This window comes from Ascaphus truei, chromosome 1, assembly GCF_040206685.1.
Source record: "Ascaphus truei isolate aAscTru1 chromosome 1, aAscTru1.hap1, whole genome shotgun sequence".
Lineage (NCBI taxonomy): Eukaryota > Metazoa > Chordata > Amphibia > Anura > Ascaphidae > Ascaphus > Ascaphus truei.
In genome coordinates, this window is record NC_134483.1 from 93,130,795 (window position 1) to 93,155,599 (window position 24,805).

General features: G+C 41.7%; 1 protein-coding gene across 4 annotated transcripts in view; it reads right to left on the reverse strand.

The window, feature by feature from the left end:
• Positions 1–24,805, reverse strand: part of FCHO2 (FCH and mu domain containing endocytic adaptor 2) — a 100,858-nt gene that overhangs the window by 39,756 nt on the left and 36,297 nt on the right. For all 4 annotated transcript variants that reach the window (XM_075591860.1, XM_075591867.1, XM_075591875.1 and 1 more), the window contains exons 7-8: positions 11,736–11,834; positions 9,305–9,401 (exon numbers count right to left, since the gene is read on the reverse strand). In XM_075591860.1, coding sequence (XP_075447975.1) covers positions 9,305–9,401; positions 11,736–11,834 — 196 coding nt within the window. The remainder of the gene's footprint in view (positions 1–9,304; positions 9,402–11,735; positions 11,835–24,805) is intronic.

A 24,805-nucleotide genomic window follows, 5' to 3' on the forward strand; every position in this document is an offset into this window, starting at 1 on the left:
AAGAAATGGGACAAAGCAGAGATAAAACAATTTCCCAAATAAATGGTAAATCGCCAAAATGTAGTAAAAGATTAAGCCCTTTAACCCTATGAGTGCTCCAAGATGTACTATGCATGTCATAAAGGTATATTGATTTCGAGGGTATGTCATGTTAGAAATGCTGCTTTTCTAAGAGATCGCGTTCAGCGAGCCAATAGAGCGGTGAAGCAATCGGAACGGTGACCACATGATCACTACAAAAAGCGAGCATGTGGTTGAGTGCACTCTGCGGCCGTCACTCTTCCAGCCAGGGTTGACAATAGAAATCTTGTAGTGTAGACAAATAAAAGGAGCCGTCCCCGAACCCCTTAATCACCTTGCACAGTGGGGAGATACGGGGGGGAGGGAAAGAGTGTATGGGGCCTAGGGCAGGAGCGGTTTGAAAACAGATATATCGGCCGTGGCGATTTGTCTTACCAGCCCTCGTCTCATGAAACAGCGTCATGTGACGTCACGTTGTGTCAGCAACAAATTGCCATGAGACATCAGTGTCATGTCAATGTGTCACCATGTGCCATCGGGTTGTCATGAAAACGTGACGCTGCAGGAAATGCCGCTCTGGTAAGAGACAGAGGCCCCGCGCCCTCGGGGGGGGGGGAGGGGGGAGAGGTGGTATATGCGGAACAGAGGAGGTATGGGGGGGAAGAGAAAAGGAGGTACAGGGGGACAAGAGGTACGGGAAGGGGGAAGAGGAGGTATGGGGTGAGAGGAGGTATAGGGGAGAGAAGAGGTATGGGGGTGGGGGGGGGGGGAGAAGAAGGTGGGTGGGGTGTCAGTGAAATCTGGGTCACTGAAGCCTTTTCACCAACTTCCGACCCCAACAACTATTTTGTAAACCTGGTGAGCGGAGACTTGGGAGGGGTTTAATTTCCTGTGGCTACCCCCTTTTGTGATATCATGGTTTTCAACCCGAGTCCCCACTCTCTCCCCATCCCTTTATATGTATTAGCCCTCCAATCAGGACTTGCTGGAATAAAGGGAAATGGAAATATTTCTTTTATGGCCAGCCACATAGGATTGTACCGTTAAAAATACTGGGACATTTTAGATCAGCCGTCCCACGTGGGACTGCACTTGGAGCGTTTGCATCCATTACGTGGTGGCCTACAATATAAAAAAAAAACTCTGCTGAAGTGTTACTCGCTAATCAGTGATATATTTGATTGGTTTGCAACCCTACTCATAGTTTGGATTAATTGATAGACATTATTCCTATCTTTTTTAATGATTCTGTGTTTGCATGTTTGGGAAGGATGTTTTGTGTTACTGAGGGTCGCCTGTTTGACCCCAAATATTTGGCGCTGTAAATCTTGTGCTTTTATTTGTTCTTACAATGATAAATATTGTGCTTACCAACCCGTGACATGGGAGAAGGATGGGAAGGAGTAGTGTGTTGCACTTATAATAGCCTGCTTTGTGGGGTTTTTGAATTCGAATATAACCTCCATGTCTGCCATATGGCACACGTTCCTGGTAAGGAGAAATAATAATAATAATGCTAATGCTTTGGGAACTGAAAATTAAAAGTTTAGTGTAAAATGTCACCTTTGTCAATTAGCACAGGGGAGCTCAAGTCCAATCCTTAAGCCCCCTCCCTCCCCCCGGTCAGGTTTTCAGGATATCCCCGTTTTAGCACAGCTGGCTCAATCAGTCCCTACTTCAGCACAGTTGGCTCAGAGGCTCAGTCAAAGACTGAGCCTCTGATTGGGCCATTTATGCTGACTGAGGCAGCCTTATCCTGAAAACCTGACCTGTTGGGGGGGCTTTAGGACTGGAGTTGAGCACCCCTGAATAACCCGATACAAATGCTTAAAGAAGTAATACTACTTACCTCTACTTCATTTTTATTATTTTATTATTTGTACATGTAAAGCATGTGAATGCAGAATTGTACATTCTTGCCCAAGCTGGCAATCGTTTGGTGCTCCTGTTATAAATCTGTCAAAATCATGATTGTGTGACTAACATAATTTGCTGCTTCAAAACCCTTTTATCAAATTAGATGGCGTTCAAAGCTCTACTAGCCACGTTGGTACGGGAGAAAGCAGATTTTATGTTGGTTGCCTTGGGGAAAAAAACAGAGCGCAAAAAAAAGACATCAAAATCTTAATATAACAAAAAAAAATGAGAAAAATAACTTGCATTAAAATTGCAATATTAAATTATCACTTAGAAATTGTATTCATGATAATGGATCTCACACTCTCCGTAATTAGTCCCCGAATCACATCTCCACGAGCGTCCTACACATTTCACCACCGGTTGTGGCTTCGTTAGGGATCGAAACGCATAGGAGGTGTTCTTGGACTTTGGAACATTTTGTTCTGTTTGTGCTCTTGCATTGTAGCAAGACGGGAGATCTGGAGCCCCTGCACAACCTTTTTCAAGGACCAGAATACAACACGGAGAGCGATTTCCGGGCTGGACGTGTCATTTCCAGGAGACCACAACCAACAAGGACGCTAGGCTGCTTGACACAGAGGTAGCGGACGTTTCTGGAGTGGATCCAGACACTGACTGCTTGGTAGGAGATCTGTCAGAAGCGTAGGAGATTGGCTCCTCTTTTTCAACTTGCTCCAGGTGGTTTGGAAGCTCATTGAGACATGATTCGGGGACTAATTACGGAGAGCGAGAGATCCATTATAATTACTACAATTTCCAAGTGATAATTTAATAGTATTACAATTTTAATGCAAGTGATTTCTCGCGTTTATGTTGAAGTGTTCTATAAAGATTTTGAGGTCTGTTTTTGCCCTCATTTTTTCAGAGATATATACAGATAAGAGGATTGAAACAGCAAACTGAGACCAATCTCTATTTTGGACTTCATATTTTTTGTTGATATTTTTTACACTCAGGCTTGCTCTCAGCCATCATGTGTGGTTTTAACAATTTCCCTGTCCTAATAGTTATTTATTTGATGTAATTTACTAGTTTAAGTTGTTCCATTTGCTTCAACTCATGTATTATGTAGGTAATCCTCGGTAGCAGTCCTTCAATATTAATTATTGTAATGTAAGGTTAGACATCTTTTTAGAAAGGAAAGGTATACAGGGATATACCAAATAAGTAAACATGGGAAGAATGTTGATCCAGGGAATAATCCGATTGCCAATTCTTGGAGTCGGGAAGGAATTTACTTTTCCCCTTATGTGATATCATTGGATGATATGACACTGGGGTTTTTTGTTTGCTTTCCTCTGGATCAATAAGTAAGTACAGATATAGGATAAAGTATCTTGTCTACTTTTAGCATAGGTTGAACTTGATGAACGTATGTCTTTTTTCAACGTCATCTACTATGCAACTATGCAATTATCCCCCCTTTAAAAATATAGAGGGATTTATTCTTTTTAGCGTACTCCTTTTCGTTGTGTTTATTATCATGATGTAGGTTGCGATACTTTTTAGTTATCCAACAATATATCTTCAAAAATCTTCAAAGATAACGTTATAGTTTACAGAGCTTTGAAAAGAGCAATCTAAGCAATATCCTACATGTGTTTTATTTAATAAATCAGTTCTGTAGTATTAGATATTTACTTCTCTTGTTAACTTTGTATTTTTATTTCTTTTGTAACACAGTAAATAACATTACAGAAGTTTGACACACTCATAACATTGGGATGGGAGGTATAGAAAAATAAAAAGGGGGGTGTGTTGGTAACGGTGGGAGGTCAGGGTGATTCGGGACAAGGCATGTCAGTTGCATGATTACATATCATAGTTGTGTAACAAATACTTCTAATGGGTTTAAAAAAAAATGTTTTATATAATGCAATACCATTTTGATCGTCTCCTCTAGATCAACAACAAAAATCACCAAAGTTATTTTGCCCAATAGATCACACAGGTGCTAGGCCCTTTCCCAAAATTATTTTCCTCAATCAGGCACAGTCTAGAGCAGTGGTGCGTAAACTGGGGGGCGCAGCCGTTATAGAGGTCCCGCGCTCTCCCACCAAGCATTTAAATTAAATGCCGGGGAACCGCGCCAAGCCTCTATAATACACTTGCCTTCCGTTCCAGCGGCGCGTCATCCTGGTAACGCGGCGCACCCCTGGTCTAGAGTTTCAGATCCTGCCCTACAAACACCGGCTCTGCCATTCTGTCTAGCCAAAGTCCCCAAATATTTCTAAACTTGTGCATAGAGTCTGTTAAATATGCTGTACTTTTTTCGTAATGTACTGTTAGCCAGACTATTGATTACTTTGGCTATACTTGGCATAGGACCCTTCTAGGAGGCAGCTATGGTGCATCTGGTTGCTGCCAGAATATGCAGTGAGCTTACACGCATAGTATGGTAGGTTCAATGGGGGCTCATTTAGTAAAGCTGGCCATGCACTCAATCTCAATGTTATATTTAGGACTATTTATGAGGCCAGCTATCATGCCGAGAGACATTTGTTTAGTTAGATGTCTCAATCTATGGTTATTAAACCTTTAAATATTTTTTTTTTTTGAGCTACATTAAAGCCAACCTTGAATATCAAGACATTATTTGCGTTGCTCATTTTATAGTATCACTATTCTCTCTAGAGGGGCTAATTAACCACCGAGCTGGGTCATAAGGTGATTCAATCACCTATATCAATTATATGCTGTAGTTCACGTACAAATTTCCAAACATTTATGTATGGCATTTACTCCTTAATGTAAAGTATATATATATTGGATAATGTGAGTTAACAGCTAGGTGGCGCTATTGATCAATTTTCATCAGCATAACCCTATTTTCTGGACCTTAGTTCAAGGTACAAACAGAGACCAGACAGAGTACTAATTTAATAATTTTTTATTTCTTGTGATCGTGTGTGTTCGTGTGTGTTCGTGCCGTTTGTTCAGTAGTGTTTTATCCAACATTATTTTAACTACTAGGACCATTAAAGGTTACGTTTTAATGTCTTCATATACCCACATTTTTTGGCGAGTGCTGTACCTAAAGGGGTCTTTTTTACTTGCTTCGGCAAGTTTCTGTTGCTCCTTGTACCTATACTCCTGGCACCACATACAAACTACAGATTGCAGCAAGAGCCCCTCCCTTTCTTCCCCTTACCCCAAGACTACAGCTATCATTGAGCAGTTCCACCAGATACAGTATGTGCCATTGATATACACTGTCCACAACCACAAAAGCAATTCAGGGAGGAGCTCCTGTATTTTGTGTGGGGTCATAACCCTTTATACGCATTTTCCTTTATATTAGTATTTATGGATATAGAATATGTCGCCTCCCACATGTCCTGCCAAGTCGTAGGGTCCTTGGATTCTCCCAAGTCATCAACCCGTCGTCATAAATCCTAAAAAATGTTCTTATGGTGATTCTTTGTGGAATAAATCCCACTTGGTCGTGGTGAATAAATCTAGGGAGCAGTTTATTTAATCTGGTTGCTACAATTCTTACCAAGATCTTGACATCTGTATCAATAAGGGATATTGGCCGGTAGCTGCGGCACTTTGTCAGGTCTTTCTCTGGCTTATTTATCAGCGTAATCATGGCCTGTAACATTTAGTTTGGGATGATCTTACGATCGATAAAGCTATTGAAAAGCCTCGTTAGAGGCGTTTATTTTTCTGATTTTTTTTCTAATATAGACCAAGGAAGCCGACGGGTCCCAGCGCCTTGGCTGGTGTTAATGATTTTATTGTGATGGAGATCTCTTCTGTAATGAGGCCGTTCAGCTCTTTTCAGGGTTACTCTTGGTAGATTGCATTACTTTAGGAATTGTGTTCTATCTTTTGTTGTTTCATTGTTTTTCTGCCCATCATATAATTCTATTTAAAATCTATGGAACTCTGATATGATAATTTCAGGGCTATGTGTAAGTGTCCCAGTTTTGAATTTGATGGCCGAAATATGTTGTTGACTTTGTTTATCTCTTAATTTACGTGCCAACATGGTGTTCAGTTTGTTCCCCTTTTGGTAGAAAAGTTGACTGCCCAGCGCAAAGCTTTTTCAGCTCATCCACCAGAAGTATACCCAGCTCTAGTATACCCAGCTCTCTTCAAAAACTTTGGATTCTAATTAGCTGGGGGGTCAACCTTTTGCTTATTGCGGGGTTCTAGGTCCACCAGTTCTTTGGTTAGCTCTGTTTCTGCTCCCCATTTTTTCCCTTTACGACGCTGTTCTTAAAGTCCCTTATGTTCTGTCAATGTGTTTGGTGTTGTGTCTCCGTTGTTGTTTATGGTAAAGTATGTTTCAATCTCATGATTAAATTAGTCGATCTCTGGGACGACCAGCAGTGAAATATTAAGTCTCCAGGAGTGGAGGGCAGAGGGCTTCTTAATGTAATTTTTAATTAGTTTTAAATCAGCAATACTACTTTCCAACTTTTTTTTCTTCCTTTTTTTTTATTATTTGTACATGTAAAGCATGTCACAGTGTATAATTCTACATTCTTACCTAATCTGGCAATCGTTTGGTGCTCCTGTTATAAATCTGTCAAAATCATGGTTTTGTGCCTGTGGCTGTTTCAGTCAGTGTAACCCAGCAGCTACAATATATCCTTCTATTACTAAGGTAACATTATTTATTTTTACAGTTTACAGCTCAAACTGCTGGGAACATTTGCAACAAATTATCCCAAACAGGAAAGTGTTGCAAAGATCTTTCACTGCTTTGGAGATGGGTTAAAACCCGCTATAAAATGAAAAGGATGCTTTACAATGCATAAAAATATTGCAATAAGAGTTGAGTAAAATAGGTTGGTAGAGCTATGCAATGCTGACACCAAAGGGGTTAATACTTAATACAAAGGCATTTATCCTCCTGCTCGACACTGAGCTTAGGGTTAATAAAACTGTAAAAAAAAATGGCATGCGAGTAGTGTGCGCGTAGTTAATATCAGAAAAAGAATGATAGAACTTAAAGCAATGCAGGAGGAACCTGACATTCGCGTGTTTCCCATAACGTGTCTAGCATGAGTAGATAGAGCAGAAGTACTTTTAACCTCAAAACTGTGAGCTTTAGGGTGAAATCAATCAATGAGCAGCACAACACTAACTTGTTTACTACTTTGTTAAACCATTAGGGAATGTAATTTAAAAAAAAAAAAAGATCTGAAAAAATAAAATATGAAAAAGTATGCAATTCATTTTTTTCTCTTTATGTCCACATACGACAAGTCACACGGACGCAGTTGGCTGTTTAACTGCTCAAATATGCAACAGTAAATTTTAGGTGGCTCGGAGATTCATGTAATTGTAGAAATCAGGGTGCGTGTCATGATAATATCATGCGATATTGGGTATTTTAACAATCTGGCACACAAGGGGTTAACGTTGGTTACAAACTGCCGTAAAAATACAAGAATTGTGTTTATAGCCAGGCCTGTGTTGTATAGGACTGAAGTTATCTCCAGTCACCATCTCTTTGCCAGAGATGGGATTAAAAAATGGCTTCCCTGACACTAGAATAAACAAGACCCTTTTAAATACCTCTTGAAAAGCATATTTAGGAGGGGTTCAACAGAGTGTCTAAGGGCGAGACTAGACCTACGGTTAAAAAGATAGGAAATATGAAATCATCAGTCTGACCCTTATTTTTGAAGAATAACCAATAGATTGTAACTGTTACAATGAAACGGGTGCAATAAGGCCAAACCCTTCATGTTTAGGTGGTGGCGAGGGAGAGATAGATATCCATTTGTTGCTCAAACTTAGGAGCAAGACGGTCAAAATTAGTCTTGTTATATTCAGTAAACTCGCCTAAACCTATTGATACGAATCACGTTATTTCAAGTTTTATAGGAATAAAATCATGAGAGGATAGATATATATATGATAAAAATATTTTTCTTTTAAAATCATAAAAATGTTCTTATGGTGGTTTCAATGGGACCATAAGGTTCCGAAAATAATAATTATAGCATGTTCTTGTATAGCGCTGCTAGTTTTACGTATCGCTTTACAGAGACATTTTGCAGGCACAGTCCCTGTCTCGTGGAGCTTACAATCTATGTTTTTTGGTGCCTGGGGCACAGGGAGATTAAGTGACTTGCCCAAGGTCACAAGGAGTCGACACCGGGAATTGAACCAGGCTCCCCTGCTTCAAACTCTCAATGCCAGTCAGTGACTTTACTCACTGAGCCGCTCGAATTCAACAGAGGTGTTTTGGTATCACACGTGAATTTTTAGCTTTTCTACGCCACTGACCTCTCTGGGAAGAACCTCGGACATGGTAACACAGGGATTCTTGAATGTTTTATCTTAATTTTTTATTTTAAGAAACTGCCTGCATTTATTATAACTATGTTCATGTAATCTTTATTCTGTAAATGTAAGCACTGTATTTTTTGTATATTAAAGAGAAACTTTAATAAGTAATACTTTGGGCTGATTGAAGAACTGTTGCCCGATTTGTAAAGAGCAAATTAAATTTTCAGACACATTTTGTTACAACAGATTGTGTATTAAACAGGGAAAGAAGACCCTGGTAGATCGATAAATATATACATAGCTTTTTTTTCTGGGGGTACACTGGGATACGCTGCAACCCTACCCTTTTCATACAGCTACTGTGTAAGCTATTAACACAAATCGCCGTCTGCACATGCGTGAGCTCTTATCCCTACCTCTTTTCAGAGAAAAATACATTTTTTAAAAATGCATACTAACAGCGTTTATCTTTGGTGGTGGCAGCAGATAGATTGCAACAAAGGGTAAATATTACTAATTTGAAGTACATTGCAAAGGAGAAAGGCGAGGTGTGTGCGTGTGCGCGCGTGTAACATGCTCAGAAGTGTGTTGTTCGTGACAGATGTTATATTGGCACGGATTGAGGAGAGATATTAATAATTTGAGGGTCTATGCTAAGAGAATAACGACTGCTAGAGAGCTGTATTAACCCTTGTCCCATACAGGCATACCCCACATTAACGTACGCAATGGGACCGGAGCATGTATGCAAAGCGAAAATGTACTTAAAGTGAAGCACTACCTTTTCCCCACTTTCGATGCATGTACTGTACTGCAATCGTCATATACGTGCATAACTGATGTAAATAACGCATTTGTAACAGGCTCTATCGTCTCCCCGCTTGCGCACAGCTTCGGTACAAGTAGGAAGCTAGTATTGCAGTTCAGGACGTGCTGACAGGCGCATGCGTGAGCTGCCATTTGCCTATTGGGCGATATGTACTTACTCGTGAGTGTACTTAAAGTGAGTGTCCTTAAACCGGGGCATGCCTGTATACAGTTCACGTGCTCACAGATATGCCGTATGTGACAAAGCGCATTTGAATCTACAGTATGTTTGTTATGTACTTACAAGGCCTCTCCTTGCCCGTGCCTTTAGATTCCGCAAACTTTTGTAATAAACTTTCAACTGTGATGTTTGCCATGTTATTAATCAAATCTTCATGAACCTGAAAAAAAGAAATGTTTACTTTGAACATCCAGGTAAAACAAATCATTGGGGCACTTTAAGGGCATCAGAGGTTAATAATCCCTAAACTAGAAGACTCCCCAGTTTTAGAATGTAACTAGTAAGGAGGTGCTGCCCCGCAGAACCCCATAAAAAAGAGGAACAGGGAAGTGAAAATAAATTGAACAGAGGATTTTACTGCCTTAACTAATTTACTGGAAGCAAAGAATGACACAAGGCACTTCGGATCTTTAATGCTGAATTTATTAGCTCGTTAAATTCAGCATTAGAAAATCCGAAGTGCCTTGTGTCATTCTTTGCTTCCAGATACTATTTGGGTCTCGAGCAGGCTACCCCTCAGCACAAGAGCCCCGGTAATTGTAAAAATCTTCTGACCATATGGTGTGCAGCGGATAACCCTTTTTTGTTAACTCATTTACTGACACATACTGTAGTAGCTATTGTAGTATTATTGGCTTACTTACACTAGTATTGTATATTTTCACATTTTGTACAATGTACTAACATTTTATATACATACTCACGGTAGGGGAGCTGGAAACACTCACAAAAATAAAAGGAAGAGCGTTGTAAGGACAGTCAAATATATGTAATTCTCTAACATTAAATATAAATTGGTTCATATAGGTCATAGATGGTCATGAGACAAAAGCGCTATTAAACTATATTAGAACAGAGTTCTCAATGTGGTTTGTAATTCAGTTAGGTGGGCTGAAGGAGTGGCTCAGTGTGTAAAAGAAACAACCAACGTTTCGACTGCCACGCAGTCTTGGTCAAGGTGAGGGCTGCTCGAAACGGTTGTTTCATTGCTGAAAACATTTTCAGAAGAGAAGACAGAGTGCCTGGATTAATCCTCCTTTCATGTGACTCTATTGGGACCTTTCGGGACAATCCCTTTCATCCGTAAGCACCGGCAGTTGATACTTTTTTCTATACACGAGACGTGTGTCAGATAGTGCTTTTACACACTGATATATATAAAGCAGCGGACTCAAAACAATGACATAGTTTAAAGCGGGGGAGCTCCTTCACTCACAATCTCTGTGTTTAGGCACCAATTATAGATAAGCTATTAAAGCTCTACGGGCACGGACTTGTGCCTGCAAAAATGTTATGTACACAAGAAGAAAAGAAATTATTAGGTGTTATGTTTTCTATTTGATTTGCTTATTAATATATTTGAGTACTTGTATTTGTAATAGGTTAGATTGTTGCCGTTTTGGTCTTTATTCTGCTAGCTAAGCATATCCCGATCTGTTGTCTAGTCTTTTGCACTTAAGCTTTCTTACTTTAGTTTTTTTTTTGTTTTGAGGTATTAGATATTTCACTATTGCTTATAGGCTAGATCTACATTTGTGTGTCTATCTACAATAGAAGATAAAAGGAGCTCTCACGTAATAAGGTATCTGCCACGGGTGCAGATTGGGGCATGGAAGGATCCGTGCTGTACATGTGTAATAAAGAAGGAAGCACTCTGGTGGCCTTGTAACACCTTGTTTAAATGATGAGTGGTCAACATTTCTGTCCTTACCTCTGAGCTACCAAGAAAAAACCCTTGTCCAAAGGACCGAAACGTTGACCACTGATAATTAAATAACATTTTCACAAGACCACAAGTGCTTTCTTCTTTATTATACTTACAACCCATGTCTAGATTTATTTATTTGCAAAACATGAGAAATATCTTGCACAAGTTAATTTCCCATTGATGAGCATGTATGTGAATACATGACAGTGACATCAATATGATGGATGTTAGAATCACGTCATGTTATTAGCATTTGGTGTGAAAAACCAATGCGACGGAGGTGACAAGACATGTACTAAATACATACCATTTCTCGTTTTCACCAACTATTTGACACTAACATTGTGCACTTGTCTCTTGTATATTTAATAAATGGTCTCAGGGGATCTTTGCACTAGACGTGCGCGTCCATCTGCTATACTTGTACATACAAACAGATTATATATAGATATATCTATATTGGTGTGAGGGAGATTTATTTTTTATTGTATTTTATATATCTAGTCCTGATTAGGAAATGAACATATATTAGTCTGATTATGTACAGTTGAAAATGTAGTGACACAAGAAACAGGAAAACAATCAACTTCCTGCCAAAGGTTGCCCCATCATGTGCAAGCGTCTTCACAGGGCTGACATGATTGGTTTATTTGTGCTTCCTTTGGATAATCAAAAGCTGCATAATGCGTTAGGTTATATTTTTAACACACCGCTTTATCCAGTACAATCACACATGCTTTATTTTAAATACACACAAACTGAATATCACTAAAAAGTCCAACTCACCTGGCCTATTTGAATGTGGACTTCGCTGACAGAATGGGAGGAAGATTCTATAATTTCTTTCACACGAATGAGATGTGCTTCTTCAATGTCTTGAAATTTCTGTTTGATAAACACAAGCAAAACTAAATCTTTCAGACTATTTACATGGAAAAAGCAGAGTGTGTGTGTGTGTGTGTGTGTTGTGTGTGTGTTGTGTGTGTGTGTGTGTGTGTGTGGTGTGTGTGTGGTGTGTGTGTGTGTGTGTGTGTTGTGTGTGTTGTGTGTGTGGTGTGTGGTGTGTGGTGTGTGGTGTGTGGTGTGTGGTGTGTGGTGTGTGGTGTGTGGTGTGTGGTGTGTGGTGTGTGGTGTGTGGTGTGTTGTGTGTGGTGTGTTGTGTGTTGTTGATGTGTGTGTGGTTGATGTGTGTGTGTGGTTGATGTGTGTGTGTGGTTGATGTGTGTGTGTGGTTGATGTGTGTGTGTGGTTGATGTGTGTGTGTGGTTGATGTGTGTGTGTGGTTGATGTGTGTGTGTGGTTGATGTGTGTGTGTGGTTGATGTGTGTGTGTGGTTGATGTGTGTGTGTGGTTGATGTGTGTGTGTGGTTGATGTGTGTGTGTGGTTGATGTGTGTGTGTGGTTGATGTGTGTGTGTGGTTGATGTGTGTGTGTGGTTGATGTGTGTGTGTGGTTGATGTGTGTGTGTGTAAATCACCTTAATTCTTTACTGGCTAAATGTTCTAAAATGGCCTTCAGTCTCCAAATAGTTTCCTCTTAAACAAAAAGTAAGAGTGAGAAGTGGGACACTTGTTTGAGACCCAGTAATAGCTTTATGCGAGTATGAGCAAACCACTTCTACCCCTATTCCATGGGTATCCCTACACAAAACCTTTTTTTTTTTTTATATATATATAATTTTGTTCATTTCGCGAAAATGGAAGTGAAGCAGAGGGAAATCTCAGTAGTTCGAATTCCCTTGTATGACATACACACACAGGAAATTGATTTAAAGATAGATTTATAGATAGATATATATAATATCCACACACAAAACGTAGTAGGGAGGTCTCCTGTCACAGTATTGTGACCATATTACTAAGAAAGGCATTGATTCAGGAGATCTGTACTTCCGATGTAACAGCATATTTGTGGAATTTAAAAAGCTTCCCACTGGGAGTTGCCAGAAGCACCAATGACCTTTGCAGTCACCACTGCTGATTAGTTCACAGATATGACGGTATCTGGCAACCATACTGGGCAAAAGCGCTCTTCAGATAAATTATTTTGAAGCATCGGGGCCTACCAATGGAGGACACCATCTATAGGAAAGTGGGGGTTCAACTTAAGGAAACTGATGAATATCAAACAATGTTAAAACTCTGTAAATGAAAGCTTGTTTGCTCCATGTCATCATTTTATTCTGAGCAGGTCCTACTGTAATAGCAAGAGATGCTATCAGTAAATGAGATAGGGACCATGGTTGGACTTAATATAATATATAGACTGTTCTACAAGTACCTTATTTTTTTTTATTACATGGGCATTTAGAAATTTACCACAAAATAATAATTGTATAATAGACTTCTGGGCATGTCATGGACATCAAATTCAAATGTGAACACAAACAGCCCATACAGTATCAGTGGTGCAGGATCTACCTTGAATGGAATGCAGAACACAAAGGAAAAATGGAACTGTTCAGTTATATGTAAACAACATTTTTTTTTTTTAACGATGATTAGGTTCAAAGGCTGAAGGCCAATTTAAACACTCTACAGCCCTTATTCTATGAACCGCTAGCTCTATTGACTTCAACTGCTCATGACAGTTTATACTGTAGATTAAGGGCCTATGCATGTGTACAGTTATTTACTGTAAGCAGTGGCTTAGCTATAGCCCGGGGGCCCATGCTGTTAGGTAGCCTGCTCTATCACATAGTTGTTCCCGACTGCACATGCGTGAATCTGGCGACCTGCTCGCTGACGGCGCCTGTGCGATCGTCCTTTGCTGGTAACGCATGCGCAACCGGCAAGCTCCGATCGTGCATGCATGCGTGCATGTGCAGTCGGCAATATTTTGCCTGGGGCCAACGCATGTCCCGCTACGCCACTGACTAAGTGCCTAATACAATCTCATTGCTGTTACAAATGCTTTTTATCAGCATATTAAAGCTAAGCAATGTTGCACAATAATATGTATATTTCCCAATATGTATGATGCCTATTTATTAGAATAAAAAGCTACAGCCATGCATCGTTCTATATAAATCGCAGATAAGAAAAGCCAGGAACTGGGAAAAAACATGTTTGGCAAACATTTATTTACAATAAAATAGTGCCATAACAATTACATTGCTATGAAGCAATGGTGAAAGTGAAGGATAATAAGTAAAACGAAATAAAAATGTATATTGAACATGACCACTCCCCCTTAAAGCACAATTGCCATTAGAACAATAACAATTCTTCTCCCCCCTCCTCTCCCGAATGTGAAGCAGGGGGTCACCAAAGCCAAGATGCCAGAACCTCTTGCCTGTTTAAAGGTCCCGCATAACAAGGGGCTTACAATAGTAAGCCTTTCTATTGACCCGCCGCCCTTTAAGTAGTTATTTTCCGTACCCAGCATTGCCTGCTAACGGCATCACCTTCAGATGGACGTATCTCGGGAAGCAGGGGGTCCCGGGAGTGCAAAATAACACTGTTCAGCCCCGCAAATCCCCTGCTTCAAACAGTCCAAAAAATGTAGAATTGTTTTTTTGTTTTTTTTTGTTTTTTAAATGACCGGTAACGTTGCTAAGCTTTTTATGAACACAAAAAATAAGCAATTTAATTGTTAATTCGTTCAACTGTTAATAGATAAGTGCTAAAAGTCAATTTAGCTCATTCAATATAAGAATGAATTAAGTATTAACAAACACAGGGAGGTTCATCACACAGAGGAAAAAGTAAGGAAACAAGGAGAAAAAGAAAACCAAGAAAAGCAGAAATTCCAGAAGCTTAGGCTAAGGTCCCGTTGCACGCGTCCGCACGGCTGTCTTGCTTGCCGGCGGCGCGTGCAACTCGCTGTACCGCGATCTGCGGTCTACAGGATACTTTTCTCGGAGCGGGGGGGCGTGGCCAAACGGGTCGGGGGGGGCGCGGCCATGACGTGAGGGGGCGCGGCCATGACGTGAGGGGCCGGAGCGGGAGGTGGGCGGGAGTGGGAGGATTGACAGGGAGGGGTGGGCGGGAGTGGGAGGATTGACAGGGAGGGGGGGGCGTGGCTTGAGCGGAGGGACCCGCTACTCTTCCCCCCCCTCCCTCCACGGGCTGCCACGGGCTGCAGGTAAGTTAAAAAAAACACACACACGCAGGCAGGCACTCACGCACTCATACACACACACACACACACACACACACACACACACACACACACACAGACAGAGACAGGCACGCACGCACTCATACACACACACACACACAGACAGAGACAGGCACGCACACAGACAGGCACACACATACACACACACAGGCAGGCACTCACGCACTCAGACACACACACAGAGAGGCACTCACGCTGCTTTCACTCCACACTCCTCCCCGCTCCCCGAAGCCTCTCCTCCTCCCGCAGCCTCCCCTCCCCATTGGCTCACAGCCACACCACGTGACGCGTCAACGCTAGGAAACACCATTCTGTGGTGTCTCCTAGCGGCTGACGCGCCACAGCGTGTAGTCAGCTGTGCCGCCAGGGGGGACCGGGACCGGCTCGCGAGGATTCCCCTGCTGGTGGGGAACTCGCGACATTGCCGCCCGCGCCAACGAGCGCAGCGGGTCCCAGGCCTTGGGTAGATGACAGATGTCCTCACTATTGGGGTCTTTGCTTTGAGAGACCAGAGGGGGTGATTCATTAACATCCATTGCCACGTAACCCACAATCTAGCAATATTTGCATGTGACCTGAATGTCTGTTAACACCAGATTGGGTATGTGAACCTGCAACGGACCGTAGTGAATCTTCTTCAGAGTACAGTAATAAAAGTATACCTCTGCTGAAATCACATCTGCAGTACAACTTTACACAACATGGATGCACTTCTAATGCACAACCGTATCAAAAACAAATTAGTCTTGCACACATTTGCCAAGGTTGGTAACCGCACTGTCACTGAAATTATCATGTTACTTTCTCTAACCTCAAAAGCAGCAGTGGCACTTATATGTCAACTTTTTGATAAAATATCACTTGACATATTGCTAGAGGCCATATGCACAATGCAAGGCAAGGTTTAGAAGCTGAACTGCTGGCCTGAGACTGACAGTTTGCCAATATCCCACTTCCTTTTGGTCTATCCAGCAATGGAAGGTTTCCTGCTATTGGCCGTGCTTCTAATTCCGTCGTATTGTGCTCACAAGAGTTCATCTAACAGATTTAATATTTGAATTGCTGCAGTCTTCACTTCTTATTCTGCTAAACAAGTGATGCAATGGCAGTCCATACATTACTTGTATGCTAGAAAGCTCACAATTTAACATAATATATCATTTAAAAAACTTAAAATATAGAACAAAAATTATACTTCAATTCACCCAGAAACCTATATTAAAACAGCTACACCATTTGAAGAGTTACTGAAAAACAAAGTATCACTGGCTTCTAATTAAAACTAAATCAAGAGGGATGGGGGGTGGGGGTGGGGAGAGAAAGGACTATTTCATTGCACGAACCACATATAATTACTGCAGTCATTTGAAAACTGGCCAATATCCTTCAAATTATGAGAAGGTCTTGGTGCTCTTGCATAAAATGTAAGAAAGCAATTGCAATTGAAAGCACAAACTCTTGTTAAATGACGAAATTAACAAAATGAATATTAAAATGAAGGAAGTGGAGCTGCTGCTTTTGGGACACACACAAAAAGATCTCAGAAAAACAGAAATAGATCATGCACATCTGTAAAGCAAAATCTTAGTGGCGACTAATAATTCTCACTTTCAATGCAGCAGGTTTTATAGACGCTAGAGGGAGTACAGCATTTACAAAGCACACAAAAAACACCCCGTCCTCTCAGACAAAAACCTGGACTTGTCAACATTCTTATATAAACCCCTGCTAGACATTAAGCCTGCCAACACATTCCTAAGCTGCCTTTATTTAAACTACATACACACAGATACATTGATTTAACTTTAAAGATGCAATGCTTCCATTGGCATCTACCAGCTCCCTAAAGCCCCTCTACAGTCCTTGACTGATATCACCCAGTTTCTTGGCTCCAAATCCTCTGAATGAGAAGGGTGAGCTGCTAGTTCTTGGGGATTTCAACAACAATTGGCTCCACCGCAAAAACAACAAAATCCAGATACAACTCAAGTCCCTTAACTTAACACAACTCATGTCCCAACCCACACCTGACACCTTGCTAGACTGAGTTCTCTCCTCTAATCCCAGCAGAATCCAATCCTCTGAAAATGTCAGGTAGGATGCCAGTGACCATGCAATAGTGTACTGTGTAAGGAAAATTAAACCACCCCAATCAAGCCCTAAAGTTCTCCTCACTAGAACATGTAGAAACTTTAACCCACAACAGTTTCTGGCTGACCTTACTGTCAAGGGAGACCAGGAATTGTACACCTTTATACCGGGATCAGCCATGGAGAAAAACCAAGGAGTAGAACAAATTGCATTTATTCCTTAGAACCAGACATACACACAATGAATTGCAATATGCAAAAGAAAACACACTTGCTGGGGGTCTGGGCTACAAAACTAATCTTTCCAAGTTGAAAAAGCTCAGAAAAAGTCTTTACAAGTCCTTTCAATGACCGGGAAGTACCCGCAAAAGTCCTGGAACCCAATTCGGCATGCAGTTCCTGACGCCACCGCTCTTTCCACTCTGGAGGTGCTGGAATCCCATGACCGGGAGCGAGTACCAAATGTCCAGGTACTCTTTTCGGCTTGGAGTTCCAGCCCCGACCGCTACGTCTCTTTTCAGAACTTGGCCCCTGAAAAGCGGGACTTAGAAAATTTCTTGCCTTGAAATGTCTGAAGCCGGCTCGCGTCCATTTCTCTCAGAGCATCTTTTGGTCACTTCAAATCTGCCGCTGCTGTCTTCGAGCTTAGAATTTCTTTAGTCTCTCTCAACCTGATTGGCTGCTAGGTTTCTTATAGGATTTTCAGTCCCATTCACAAAACGCTATAGCCAATCAGCGAGTGGGAATATCTCTACCAGCCTATCACAGATTTGCCGATACTCTGAAGCCGGCCGAGCACTGATTTCAATTCTGCTAAGGGGCTTGCACCAACCTGGCACCTCTGCCACTTGGCATATTGAAATCCCCGTTGTGCCAGGCTTCTCAGAGTCTGGGGCTGGGCAAATGGTTGCCGGATAGCCTTTATTCATGTCAGAAATTGGGTAGTTGAGTGTAACTCCGGTACTCTGCCCACCCTAACACCTTGGCATCTCTGAGACTTTCAAGTCAGGGACCTGACCAGACACAGTGGCACCAAGCCTAGTGACCATCTGGTCTCTCGGAACCAAGGACTTGGAAATTCCCCAGTTCATATACAGGGCATACACATATACACTAAACAAAAGAAGGTGATGTATATTAGCGCTAATGTCAATAGATAATATACCCTACTGTAAGGGTGAGCCCTATTGGTAAAACAGGCAGCCTGGTGGTGATCTGACAGTACAATCAGAATAAAGGCATAAAACAAAGAGAGATACCAGCGCCAAATGAGTCCAAGGAAGTGGAATCCTGGACATCCAGTGGAAACAGTTCAAGTGCCAAGGTGATCAACAGTCTCTTAGTCTTTGGGTGACCAGATGGGACTTCGTTCATTGGAAGTGGAACATGCAATGAGAAAAGAGATATTTAGTGCAACACAGCTATGGTAGTTTACACAGACATAAAATCACAGACTGGCTGACACTAATAACAAGACAGACAGACACAACAGGACAGATAAACACAAAGCAAAGCTAGTAATAAAAGTGAGTTTAATATAACTAGATTAAATAAAATGTTGGACAAAATCTGGAGCACCGTCGGTTAAAACCTGAGTAACACTCACAGGACGGCAGATGGTTTAAAGCAGTTAACTGGTGTGGACTGTTCTCCACGTGTAGAGGGTCCGCAGAGTGCCCTGGAAGCCGTGCGATTCTTCTATGTCTCCTAGTGGACAAAAACCAGAAATGGCGTCTCCGTCGTGTGCCGGAACTGATGGTAACGTCACCGGACGTGGCGTCAGAATCCGGCAAATCTTCAACGAAGCCAAGGGAGCGGTAACACTCGCTTTTCTGCCCCTCACAGCACTGGATCGCAACACCGCAACACTCAGCACTTGTACTGCTTATCCTCCAAGAATGTCCAAACAGTATAAAATGGCCCTACGCGTTTCATGTGTCTACACACACTTCCTCAGGGGATAAAAGTGGTGGCAGTGATGCCTGGTATAAATACTCCCACCTTTGCTCCGATTGGTCTCTCAATCAAGGCAATTTTGTATTCAAAGCATCAGAGCAGGTATATGCAAACACGTGGCGTTTCAGGACAGACACATTCTATCCTCAGACCATACACCTTGATGAGAACAGTCCACACCAGTTAACTGCTTTAAACCATCTGCCGTCCTGTGTGTGTTACTCAGGTTTTAACCGACCGGAGCAGTGTTCCAGATTTTGTCCAACATTTTATTTAATCTAGTTATATTAAACTCACTTTTATTACTAGCTTTGCTTTGTGTTTATCTGTCCTGTCGTGCCTGTCTGTCTTGTTATTAGTGTCAGCCAGTCTGTGATTTTATGTCTGTGTAAACTACCATAGCTGTGTTGCACTAAATATCTCTTTTCTCATTGCATGTTCCACTTCCAATGAACGAAGTCCCATCTGGTCACCCAAAGACTAAGAGACTGTTGATCACCTTGGGACTTGAACTGTTTCCACTGGATGTCCAGGATTCTACTTCCTTGGACTCATTTGGCGCCGGTATCTCTCTTTGTTTTACACATATACACTGTTATACACCATATTAACAAAAATCTTACAAAATTCTTCCAAGTTCCTCATCCACTAGGATCTACTGAAAAGACACACACATTCCTTTTCAGCGCTCCTAGACATTCCAATAAGAAGTTTTAATAAAAGTTCAAATCATTCTTAAGGTTCATTTTCAGGGTTGCTTCAATTATACCGAAGCTGGACTTAGAAATAATTTTACTCACGCAACCTTATACATGGTTGGAGACACCCCGAACCCCTATACCGGGTCCGGGGGTTGGGGCATATATCGTGGGGGACCCCCTAAACCAGGGACCTCTAACTATACCCGGGATACACAAATACCTATGCCCCTTTTTACCTTCCTGGTCTGGTCTTTTTTTTTTTTTTTTTTAACAAATAGGATCAAAAGTGTCTCGCACACATGAAAGCAGCTTTAAAGTATATTGAATTGGTGCCAAAGGGAAGATCACGCCGGAGGAAGAACTCTTAGGTCGCGATTATAGTTACGGCATGCGCGCAACCGAGCGCGTGATGTCACTCGTTCCTGTTGCTCACACAAAACATGCACTGAGGTAGGAGGTAATTGGGAGGCGTGGTGGACGCGTCACCAGGCTGGTTCGGGTTCGTGGTGGACCCTCATTGGCTGTACCGCTCATGTGATGCGGCCATTGCGCAAAAAAAACACAAATTCAACTGTATCTTCAAAAATCGCCCGCACGGTCGCTCTGCAGCGCTTGCATGCACTATGGACGCTCTCATTGAGGAACACAAATTTGTACTTGCTGCGCGCGATATCACGCGCACGCAGCCACTATAATCGCAGCCTGAGATTTGCGACCATTAAAAAGGTGAAATCCCTGGTAGTTTGCTTTTCATTGCTTGTCAATTAATAGTACCCAGACTTTTGCCCACCCTGAACCTGTAGGAACACAGATAGAGAGGCAGGAGAGATGAAGGCTTTACCTGTGCAATATCATGTTTAGCACAGTAAGGCCTCGTCCAGGGTGGTGCTGAGCGGGCGTGCACGCTCACGCTGGACCCATTGCGACAATGCACGTGGCCTGCGTGAGCGCCTGCTCGGCGCTCAGCCGCTTGCTACTCACAAGCACAATTGATTTTGCTACTCACAAGCGTGTCACGTGAGCGGTTCGTCCAATGAGGGCGAACCAGCTCCATGACGTTGGGGTCGCGCCCCCAGACGCGCGCGCGCAACTAGCCGGCCAGGAATCGCCCGGCCGAGCAGGGCGCAGCGCCAGCGCGTCGTTCTCTACCTGGGCGAGGCCTAATATTACAAAAGGAAGGAGCTCAAATAAATCAGAACCTTCCCATGTCTCCGCTTACTAAGTTTACAAACATTAAAGCGTTCCCCACCAAATTACAATGCAGTTTCCAAGACACTTTCTGCTTTAGTTGCCGGTGTTACTTCCGGGGCATTCTAGCGTTCAAAAGGAAGCCGTAACGGCATCCCTCTAACGTTGCAGCTTCCTATTGGCCCATGGGACTCACAGGATTTTGCCAGCTATTTTGAATTCCCTCAAGGAGAGGAAGACACTGGCAGCTAAACTGTTATTTCGGTAACCATGGGGTCACTGGCACTAAAAATAAAGCCTGTTTCGGCTTGAGAACTCCATGTCCAAGTTTGTAAAATACATTTATTTAACTTCTACGAGTCAAACGTAAGTGGCCACTTATCCCAGGGTCAGCTGAAACGATATACTTTTGATCATGCCATTAAAAAAAAATAAAAGTAAAAAATGGCAAACAGGAAAAGCTCTGCAGGAAATATGCAATGATTGAAAACAGCAAAATGTGCGTGTATCAGCAAAGTGATATCCTGCATAGTCATGACTGAGATCCCATTAGGATGAAGAATTAGGTTTCATGTTTGCTTTGATTCTGGGATTAGATGATTAAAACATGGAGATATAAATAAGGAAATGGGAACGTTATCTTTATTTAGTAAAAAATAAAAAAATAAAACACATTTATGTAATTTGGGCTTTGGACTTGAAAAGAATTATATAAAAAGAAAAAAGTGAATTTTACTGTCAGTTTTAAAATAAATATATAAGCAAATGAACAGTGTCAGCCGATTCAGGGAGCACCAGAGAAATCATGCCCTAAATTTGCCCACATATACACCTACCTGCTGTGACACTTCCCATTTCCAGAAAACGGAGGCTACATTTACAAAAATGAGTGTTACTGACAAAAAAAATATCTAGTATGCACAAGGGTGTGGAATTCTGTTTAACTATAAATCACATGGCTGCGCCAGCAGCAAACACCAATTACCTGTACAGTTTAACATGCCTAAGCACTTGTTCACGTCAGTGTCAAATAATAACAGCACCAATGAAAACAGTAACCACTCCCCAAAATCACTTCTGAAAAGCTTTAACCCTGACAGACCAGAACAAATTCCCTTTTCTGTACAACACATTTTGCCAACTTATTGCCTTGTTTAATTTGTTGTATTAACAGCAGTGTTGCAGGATACCTCCAGCACTGAAACATTAAAGTAAGAGTCATCCATCAACTTGTTTCACAGATTTTTGTGTATGTGGTGATAGATTGTCTCGTCTTCACTAGGCATTCAGTAATGTCAGTGATTAACTCTTACAGAATTGCAACACATTCAGCTGCAATTTGATTGAAGCACTCAAGGGGATCAAAAAAGGCCACAGCTACACGTAGAATTTACTTATCTACCATCTGTAGCAGTTGTTGCATGAAGTAACACATAATAGCTTTGCTCAGTTTGTAAGGCTCTTTCTGGCATAAATTACAAAGATAACAAAATGTACAATTCTCAATGCTTTACTTGAAGCCTAATTAGAATTAATTAGTATTTATGACTGGAACCAATTTTATGGGTCACATGAATAATGTTAATACTTCACAATTTTTTCGAAATCCAAAACTCCTAAAGTATTTCACAACGAGATCAGATGCATTGTAAGGAACCACAACCCTCACTAATAGCGCGTCTGAGATCAGATGCATTGTAAATTCTTCTGTATTTGGTACAAAGTTCAAGTGCCCTTAAAATTGCAGGGAAACATATAGGGATGCCCGGGTAACCCAACAGTGCCTAGGTACCTCGAATTAAATAACCTGGTCTACTCAGTGTTCACCCTGAAATTATGTAGTTCCTTTTGAAAGTTTTGAGAAATTACTTGAGATTGTGCTCACTAAACCAACATAATGCCGATATTTTAACTAAACACGCACACCTAATGTTCTTTGCTGACTGTTAAAAATGTAGTCACATAAAAGTCCAAATTAAACTATTGGAAGTCATGTGCAACAAGTTATAGCAGCATTTCCTTCAAAATTCAGTGAGTTTTTTTTTTTTTTTAATAAATCAGTTGTGCAGTATTACATAACACTGCATTTTTTCACTCTATATGCCATTTTTCATGTATTTAAAAACTACAACCAACCCATCCTCTTTTGAAATAGACAGCCATATTGCTTTTCCTGGGAAACAGAATCTTCACTGATCGATCAGAGGCTTATACAATTACATTGCTGCGAAGGCAAGGAACTGCTGCATTTAAAAAAATTAAATATAATAATTTGGGAAAGAGAAAATGCTGCTTTAAAACTAGATAATGGCTTAAAGAGAAGCATTTTTAGGAAACCTTTCCTGGCAAGTTTCTTAAAAGTAGAATAATAGCAGTGGAATGCTGTGATTAACACCATTGCTAAAACAAACATTTAAAAAAAAAATGTTTTAAATATTGGTTAAAACTTCAAGTGCTTTGGATTGGTTTTACAGGTAAAATGGTAATCTCTGGTATTTCCAAAAACTCTTAGCTCACACTTTTTCATTTTGTTTAAACAAATTATGCTGCCAATATTAACCAAAGAGACAAAGGAAAGAACAAATGGCAGATAATGTTAGAAGTACATACGTCTAAAGAACATTATTCAGATTCCACAGGAAACAAATAAGAGTAAAATACAATCACCATTTCAAAGGAAACCAAATCACATTGTTTTACTAACTAATGGTGGGGGTTATATATAGAACATTTCATGTGATGGGCATAGAGTAATTGTTAGTGTCTTTGTGGTGGGAACATTATGGTCAGGTATGCGTCGGCCGCGCTTATAGTGCAGGCGACATGACCGATAACGTCACCCGTCTCCGAAGCCATTGCAAAAGTTGTAAATGAGTTTGAGACGTCGCTGGCTACAAGGGGTGTGTCATCGGCAAGGGGGAAGGCAGAGGGGCGGCGACAAGAGCAAGGGGGGAAGGCAGAGCGGCGGAGACAAGAGCAAGGGGGGGAAGGCAGAGCGGCAGAGACGAGGGCAAACACAGTCAACAGCAAAAGGCAAAACGGAGAGTTGTGTTTTCTGTATGCTGCCAATGTGTGCTATTTAAACACAAACTGGAATTTGTTTAAACCTATAGTATACACACCTCTCCCTGCACATCATACACCCAAATCCACTAAGTCACTAGGTGTCAGCATGTACTATTGACATACACGCTGATTGGTTATTAACTATGCTCTCTGATTGGGTGCAATAGAAGCTATCTGATTGGCTTATAGGCAGTCACATGGTGAGACCATCTCTGCAGAAATCAAATCCTAGTGACTACAAGGATTTTGGTAGCGCTTCCGCTCTGGCTTCAATACAATTGTTTTCAAGTGACGTTGCATCGCCGTGACTATAAGGCAGCCTTAGGCCTGGGACATTGTGCCTTTAACCAGTGCTGAGGCACGCTAAGGCTCAGGCTTTCCCTGGCCTTACACAGCGCGCCATCAGGGGGCGGGCCAGTGACGTCACGGAGCTGATTCGCCCTCATTGGGCGAACCGCTCACATGACCGGCCCTGCGCACCGGCAAGCGGGGAAATTTCAAAACTCCGTCAGACACACGCTTCCCCAAGCGTGCTGACGCGTGCGCGAGCCCCTGCTAAAGCCGCTCATTGCGGCTGCAGGGGCTCAGTGCCGAGCAGCAGCACGGCTCAGCACGGGTCAGCGCATAAGCGCTGACCATGTCCCAGGCCTTAGATGCATGGATAGTTAGCTTGGTTGGTAGGCAGGGGTCAGGTATATCATATCATTGGTATTGAGTTTAGTTTGATACAAGA